The sequence below is a fragment of the Lactuca serriola genome, chromosome 9 (genome assembly GCF_051521515.1).
Source record: "Lactuca serriola cultivar US96UC23 chromosome 9, Lser_US96UC23_V15, whole genome shotgun sequence".
Lineage (NCBI taxonomy): Eukaryota > Viridiplantae > Streptophyta > Magnoliopsida > Asterales > Asteraceae > Lactuca > Lactuca serriola.
The window spans coordinates 78,072,043-78,079,673 of record NC_136416.1 but is presented as its reverse complement, the minus strand read 5'-3'; the positions used below and the strand labels follow the sequence as shown (position 1 = coordinate 78,079,673).

Here is a 7,631-nt window from a genome sequence, read left to right as displayed (position 1 = left end):
ATAATTTTACTTTAATTATTGAAAATTAGGTGAATATTCATGTCTTATATAGAATAAGAGTATACAATAATATTTGTTATTGTTGTTCAAAAAAAAAATTGTTATTAAAAAATACCTTTTATTGTTATTAATTTTGAAATAATAATTTTTTCTTAAATTGATATATAATTTATTTTGAATTATTATAATAAAAAAATTTGTGAAAATCATATAAAATTAATCACCTATATATGTAAATGTAAATTATTTTTTATATAATTGTCGATTTCTTGCACCTGTAGTCTTCCGTCAGAAACCAATGTTAAATTTTATATAATGATCATTTTAAATCATTTTATCTTTTTCCAATTTTCTAAGTTTCTCATTTTTTTTAATCTTTATCTATTATAATTATATAAAATAAATATGAAATAAAAAAGCATTCATCGACATTCAATTAAGGACAAAAACAATGTAGTGATGATGAAAGTTATTAAAAATACAATAGTAAAATGGTTATTTTATTTGTGGTTAACGGATTTCGGTAGACGGTAAAAGTAATGACCAGACGTGATGAATTTTGAAACCATAAGTACTCTTGGTGCTAAATTTTCAAAACTTAGACTAAAATTGTAAAAGAGTGCCAACCACAAGGGCCAAAACTCTAAATTACTCTACATTTTATTTATAGGAGTATACATCCACAAATGAAAATCGGTCATGATATCTATTTATCCATAAACAATAAAGACTTGTAAACAATAAAGTTTTCTAGTTAATTAAATAGTGAATTATACTAGAAAAACAGATTTCAATAGACTTATATTTTTTAAATCGTAATTTAAAATTATCATCTCATAATTATATTTAATGATTAAAGAAAAGTTTGTTATATGAGTAGCATATAACCTTTCACGGGACACTATCTTTTTTTCCATTAAATTCCCCCTTCTTAGGACTACACCAACAACCTATTATTTCACCTCTCACAATACAATATACATCATCTATTGCCCAAACGAATTCAACAATCTCGATCAAGAAAACATCAATAATAAATAATTAAAAAAAAAAGATTCTATATCTTTTTTATTTGATAAGAATCCAACTTAAATCTTCCACATACCTATACAACCTGATACAGTGAATCTATAAACCCTACGTGTACTTTCTCCATGGCAAGGAGGTGCTGTTTCCCATACTACCTGTGAGCCGTAGGTGTACTTTCTCCATGAAAACATGGCAAGGAGGTGTTGTTTCCCATACTTGACCGCCGAAATCAAAAATAATTCACCATTTTTTGCGTCACTGTTGTGTCTTGTATCTCCATCTTTGCTTATATATGTTGCTTGTTTCCATCATTAATCCAAAAAATACCTTTCTTTGTGAATTGGTTTTTCTTTTGAACATGATGATCAATAATATGGATCACACTAATATGGATCACACGGTGTCTTCACAGCCATCATCGAGCAATTGCAGACAATTTGTCAGTTATTCGAGTAAATCAAACACAATATTTGCTCGCCGGAGGAGAACAGAACTCCGGAGGATGAAGGTTTTGTCAAATGCAGATGACTCTTTATCCAACAAAAGGCGGTTTGAGAACACCAAGAAAGAACACAATGACAATTTTCCTTGTCATTCCTCGGTGATTGGGCGGAGGAGAGAGATGGAGGATGCTGTGAGTATAGAAAAAAAGTTTGTTGATGAGAACTCAAGGAAGTTTGATTTTTATGGCGTTTATGATGGTCATGGTGGTTCCCGTGTTGCTTATGCGTGTCGTGAGCGGTTACACAAGTTGTTGGCGACAGAGATAGATATAGAAAACAAAAACACAGAGGAGATGAATTGGGAAAATTTGATGGTGGAGAGCTTCGCTAAGATGGATGAGGAAGTAAATGAAACTGACATTGTCGATTCCATTGGTTCCACCGCCGTGGTTGCAGTGGTCAGTGATAAAGAAATAGTGGTTGCCAATTGTGGTGATTCAAGGGCTGTTCTTTCAAGAGGTGGTGTCCCTGTGCCCTTATCCGTTGACCATAAGGTAATTATTTATTAACACAATCTTATATCTTTGTATGTAAAAGAAACCGTTTAATTTTAACCTTGAAATATTAATGAAAAGTTTGGACATGCATGCAGCCAAATAGACCCGATGAGTTAGAAAGAATCGAACTTTCAGGAGGAAGAGTCATCGATTGGAATGGGCTACGTGTTCTTGGAGTTCTTGCGACTTCAAGATCAATAGGTGATCGACAACTAAAACCATATGTAATTGCAAAACCTGAAGTTATTGTGAACAAAAGAGATGATGCAGATGAATTTATGATCTTAGCTAGCGATGGATTATGGGATGTAATATCTAACGATTTGGCATGTCAAGTTGTGAGAAAATGTCTCGATGGATGGACTTGTCGAAGGAGATCGATGAAAGAACACCATAAGAGAACGACCAATAATCCAGCTATGTTCTTAACAGAACTAGCAATGGCTCGTGGAAGCAAAGATAATATAAGTGTTATTGTGGTGAATCTTAAGCATTAGATCTTTTGATGATAGAAAAGGGTGGTATCTTTACTTTCTTTCTTTTTTCCCTCCCTCTAGATTCATTTCCATGTTTTTTGTGGCTGTGTAATAATCATGCCATTTACGTGTTAAGTTCCCATATATAACTTTGGTCGTAATAAAATATATCTAGTAGTCTAGTACATAGATTATTATGATTAGAACAGTAAAACATGTTCTTTATATGGAACCAATGTTGAAGATTTGCCCTATGATTGTTTTTTTTTTTTTTTTTTTAATACCGCTTCCTATTTGTTATGTGTTTCAAGGGTAACTATGTCTTTCAACATTTCATGATTGGGCATTTACACCTACAAACTCTTCTTCTTCGTTATCACCAATCCAAGTTGAAACTTTCACCTGTTATGCAACAATCAGAAAAGAACAAAAAAGAAGATACGAAAGCTCATAAGAGAAAATAAATCATAACTCATGATTGATGTGCAGTCTGTTTCAAGATCTACAACTGATACATTTAACAAATGAAGTTTGCAATTGAAAACTTCTAGTAAAAGATATAGATACAGAATGTACACTGACTTAATTGGAAATTTCCATCACAAAAAATTCCTAAATCACATTTGACCAAACTCTATAACCCGAATCAACAAAAACATTTAGTTGCATAAATCTTAAATATCAAGCATAGTGGTAATCATCAAAACCAGCATCTATACCTTATGATCCAAGTGTCCAACTATCTTTATGCTAAATTCATCTTTAAACTGTCATAAATCATGTATCATTGTTATTGATTTATAATGGAAACTTGCTTTCCAACAAATTGAATTATGAAGAATGAGAAAAATGATATAAATGAATGAGATATTTTGTTTGAAGGGTTAACATGAATATAGAATAAAATCCAAAATGTTTCTTGATCACGAGACAAAATGCATATATGATTTCAAAACTTAGCCCAAAAGTCGTCATCATCATCATCATCATCAACAAAACCACCCCAAAATCGTTACTTATCAGTCACAATTAGGTTCATTTACATTCATAAAAATGATTATATCATCACATTCAGAGATTAAAACTGGCAATCTCTTCATCATCATCATCTATTCCACCATCCTCATCATCCTCATCACTAAACATTTCAATTTCTTCATCTTCTTCTTCTTCATCATCTTCTTCCTCCATTTTTGTGCTTGTATCACCTTTTAAACCAGTACTCAACACAACTTTTGCACCCCCTGATTTCTCCATATCCTTCCTCAGTTTCTCCATGTTTTCTTTCCTCCTTTCCTCCTCCAATCTCTCCTTCTCCACCTTCCTTTTGTCAAGATCAGCTCTACACAATACCATGATATAAGTTAGGGTTTCACTGTGTGTGTATGTGAGAGAAAGAGAGAGAGAGAAAGAGAGAGAAATACTTGTAAGTTTCCATGTATTCATCAGCACTTGATTGAATAGCTTTGAAAAAGGCATCCATTCCAGCACCAGTTACAGCTGAAACTCCAACAGCTTTTAAGTTTTTATAAAATTCCTCCAAAGCAAGAGAAAGACTTCTTGTTAAAGTTGATGGATAAGAGTGATCAGAATCCAATGCAGCATGGAACACCTCAAAATCTTCCATCCACTACTCAAATAACAAAACATATATATAAACATTTCAAATCTTATAAACTTACATTAAAAAAAAAATCACTTTACCTCAACAGCAAATTGATGGTGGGCAACATCGATTTTGTTGAACACCAAAACCAAGGGTAATCTCGTCTTATAAAGAATGCTACAAGCATAAAGCATGTTGCTCATGAAAGTATTTGGGCTCTCTGCACGAGGGGTATCCACAACATATGCAATCACAGTTGGAAAAGTTGAAGCAAATGCTTCTGTAATAATCGCTCCAGAAGCTGACCATGTGAAGATCTCAATTTGACCAGGTGTATCCACAAGTACATAATCAAGCTCATCTGCTCTCCTTTCAATCATTTGTATAACCTCAACAAATCATAACATTATAAGATAAATAGATAGATAGATAGATATTATCTGAAAAACAACAAATGATGTTGTGTTTTATGCTTACATCATCAAATTTTGTGGCGAATAAGTTGAGACAAGTCAATATTCCTCCATTGGGGCCAAGATTGAATTGCTTCATGACTTCTTTGTAACGAACAGTGTCTCTTATGTCAATATTGGCGCCAAAAGGGAGAGTCATAACAGCAGGATCAAGATTCAGTACATAACCCCTTGTGTTAGTTGCTTGTGTATGACAAACAGTTCGATGAAGAAATGTTGTTTTCCCACTTCCTGTATGTTATAAAATGTAACATTTAATTTCCCTTTTTAGCAAAGTTTCAACCCATGAAATTTGAAATTCTATGTTTAATGAGTACCTGCCATTCCTACAACAATGATGATAACTGGCTTCTTCTTGAAATGTGAACTCCCAGAAGAGGATTTGTCTAGTTGCAGGTTCTCCATGGATTTGGAGATATCATCTTTTCCTTCACTGGTTGACTGGAAACATGTGTAGAAAGAAGTAAAACACCAACATATAAGAGAGATTTGAATAAACACAATGAATAAAATTGATTGAAACTAAAGGTGGGTTACTAGGTTATATATGGCTTTTACTTGGATTCCAGATGAACTTGCAGATTCTGTCTCCATGGATGATGGAGCTTCCTTCGATGCTTTACCATTTGATTCTGAATCGACTTCCATTGAAAATGATTCTTCTAAATGACTACAAAGGAATCAATAGTAAAGAGTATGAGAGCTAATCATAGGGTTGAAATTCCTAAGAGTTGCAAATATGCTATAAATTCTGCTGAATGAGTAATAGGATTTAGGTCAAATGGTAGAAACGAATCATCTAATGAAAGTCCAACCCAGATAACAAACAAAAAGCAAGTTCAATGAACCTCGAGTCATCTAACTACTGACTCATGTGTAGCCACTTAGGAAAGAATACCTCAACTCTAACAAGAGAAACTAAACTTGTTTTATAAACTTGATGTTAAGAGCAGCAACAACACTTCAGCCAAACCACAAAACGTTGGTATATTTGTTCAACAACTTCAACATCTTTGATAACCTAAAACATTCATCACTCTTGTTCACGCCATTAATTATGTTAACGTATTGCCACTGCCTTTGCCATCATAATACTTCCACATATATCATACTTCAAATCACTGAATCACTTGCACATATATATGTGTGTGTTCAGGTATGAATAAAATCAACAAAGGCACATTCAACATCACACATGAAGTGAACAACAAATCACTTTGGAACAAATCATTTGAAAATTAAAAACTTTTATCCATCTCAATAGCAAAAGAACTTTGAAAAGGAAAAGAGATGCAAAAATCGAAACAGCTAAAATCGAGAAGTAAAATTCGAAACTTTTAGAAATAATGGCAGAAATCGGAACTATTGATGCAGAAATCGATGCTCTCTAGTGATGATGCCAGAAATCGGAAGTATTTATGAGAAGTGGAAGGGAGATCGATGCTTACCTGATAAGACGAGGAAGCAGCTTCGCCAAAGCTTGCTGGTTGGGAGAGAAAAAACGATTCGTTGGAACTTGGAAGATGAGAAAGAAAGGGAGGCGTGCGTTAGGGCAAGGGTACCTGCGGAATTTTTTTTCCCTTACCTCAGTAGCTTATTTTTTATAACTTTTCTCAGTCAATGTTTAGTTTCGAATCGGATGGATAAAAACAGATATCAAACATATACTGTTGACAGAGTCAGACGAAAAACAAACGGGGCATAACATCAGAAAAAACATTGACAAAAAACTAACTTCAGACAAGGGAATCTTGTTTTTAGAGTTACCTGAGGCTGAGAAGCGACGGCGATAAGGATTAGAGGGAGCAACACAACGGAAATCAGAAAGAGTGGCGTCAGCCGCTGAGCACGGGGCGAGGAAGAAAGAGTCGCTGACGAGGGTTGAGCACAGCGTTGATGTTGAATACTCACTGGAAGTTTCTCGAATTGTAGAATGTGGATTGTGAATTGTGATACGATCACGAGACCATCAAGTGTAGCCTCACTTGTCCAGCCCAACAGCCCATTCAGAAGTGGATATAGACCTAAGCGGACCCGGATCATGCGGGCCTGTTACCGTGACTAAAATGTGTCAACTTGCATCGATAAATTATAAGGGAAAATAATTTATAAAGGTATTGTTTTTTTTAGTACACAAAATACTATTAAAATATATTTTTTTATATCGAATACCAACGAAATATACATGTGTTCAAATAAAACTTTATGATAATAAGTTACCTCAAGTAAAAGAAAAAATGATTTAAAAAGGAAACGAAGTTTCCAACATGTTCAAAAAATATCATTGTTTTTTTAGTACAAAAAATACTACTGAAATATACCATTAGTACACAGAATACCAATGAAGTACACATTTTATTACAAAAATACCATTGAAGTTTCCAAAATATCATTGTTTTTTCAGAGCACCTTTTGTTAACTTCGTTGTTTTCGGATTATATAAAACACGATCTTCGGTGATTATTCACCGTCATACTAGTTCACACTAGTTGCGTACTCTCTTTCATTCCCCCACTCAATAGTTTGTATCTAAGTACAATCATATAAAAACACATAACTAATAATCCATCAATTATGATGCAAGGCGTTCAAGCGCTCCGACACATATGCTTTCTCTCTACTTTGATTAAAAACTAGTTGTGAGACCCGTATGTTATACGAGTTGAATAAAACAAAAAAATTAAATATGAAGGTTTAAACAAAAGTTTATTTTAATTTAAAATTTAAAATTTAAAATTTTGAATTTAAAATGAAACATATTCAATAATATGAGTTGTAATATTGTAATTTAATTATTAGTTTCAAATAAGACAATTAATAATTGAGGTTTAAATATGATGTGTTAATTAAAAAAAGATAAACAATGAGAAAATGACACATGGAAAAAAAACATTTATTCAAAAATACCAAAAAATTACATGTGCCCAAATTAATGAAAGAGTGACATATGACAAAATTAATTTTATTTATTAGGGAGGATTGTCATCAAATCAGCCACATGACGCTGAGTGTTCCTGGCCATTCATCTCTCACTGGTCCCGGGGTAT

The 7,631-nt window shown here is 33.2% G+C and overlaps 2 protein-coding genes across 3 annotated transcripts; one reads left to right on the top strand and one right to left on the bottom strand.

Moving 5' to 3' along the window:
- Nucleotides 1-1,377: 1,377 nt before the first annotated feature.
- Nucleotides 1,378-2,664, top strand: LOC145073998 (putative protein phosphatase 2C 8). The gene is made up of 2 exons (XM_079020447.1): nucleotides 1,378-2,026; nucleotides 2,125-2,664. The coding sequence occupies exons 1-2, from the start codon at nucleotides 1,388-1,390 to the stop codon at nucleotides 2,524-2,526; spliced, it is 1,041 nt and encodes a 346-aa protein (XP_078876573.1). The 5' UTR covers nucleotides 1,378-1,387; the 3' UTR covers nucleotides 2,527-2,664.
- Nucleotides 2,665-3,433: 769 nt separating this feature from the next.
- QQT2 (P-loop containing nucleoside triphosphate hydrolases superfamily protein) lies at nucleotides 3,434-6,520 on the bottom strand. Of its 2 annotated transcripts, none has more exons than XM_079020044.1 (8): nucleotides 6,352-6,520; nucleotides 6,033-6,251; nucleotides 5,143-5,254; nucleotides 4,902-5,025; nucleotides 4,589-4,815; nucleotides 4,210-4,500; nucleotides 3,930-4,135; nucleotides 3,434-3,847 (listed from the first exon to the last, which is right to left on the bottom strand). In XM_079020044.1, exons 3-8 carry the CDS (start codon nucleotides 5,230-5,232, stop codon nucleotides 3,577-3,579), a joined length of 1,209 nt encoding a protein of 402 aa, XP_078876170.1. In that variant the 5' UTR covers nucleotides 5,233-5,254; nucleotides 6,033-6,251; nucleotides 6,352-6,520; the 3' UTR covers nucleotides 3,434-3,576. The 2 variants fall into 2 exon arrangements, with proteins under 2 accessions (XP_078876170.1, XP_078876169.1); XM_079020043.1 differs by having other exon boundaries at nucleotides 6,033-6,146.
- Nucleotides 6,521-7,631: the final 1,111 nt, after the last annotated feature.

Coding starts and splice junctions, on each gene's coding strand:
- LOC145073998 (XM_079020447.1), top strand. CDS start 1,388: ATGATGATCAATAATATGGATCACACTAATATGGATCACACGGTGTCT. Junction 2,027..2,124: donor CCTTATCCGTTGACCATAAG/GTAATTATTTAT, acceptor ACATGCATGCAG/CCAAATAGACCCGATGAGTT.
- QQT2 (XM_079020044.1), bottom strand. CDS start 5,232: ATGGAAGTCGATTCAGAATCAAATGGTAAAGCATCGAAGGAAGCTCCA. Junction 4,816..4,901: donor CATTGTTGTAGGAATGGCAG/GTACTCATTAAA, acceptor TATAACATACAG/GAAGTGGGAAAACAACATTT. Junction 4,136..4,209: donor ACCATCAATTTGCTGTTGAG/GTAAAGTGATTT, acceptor TTATTTGAGTAG/TGGATGGAAGATTTTGAGGT.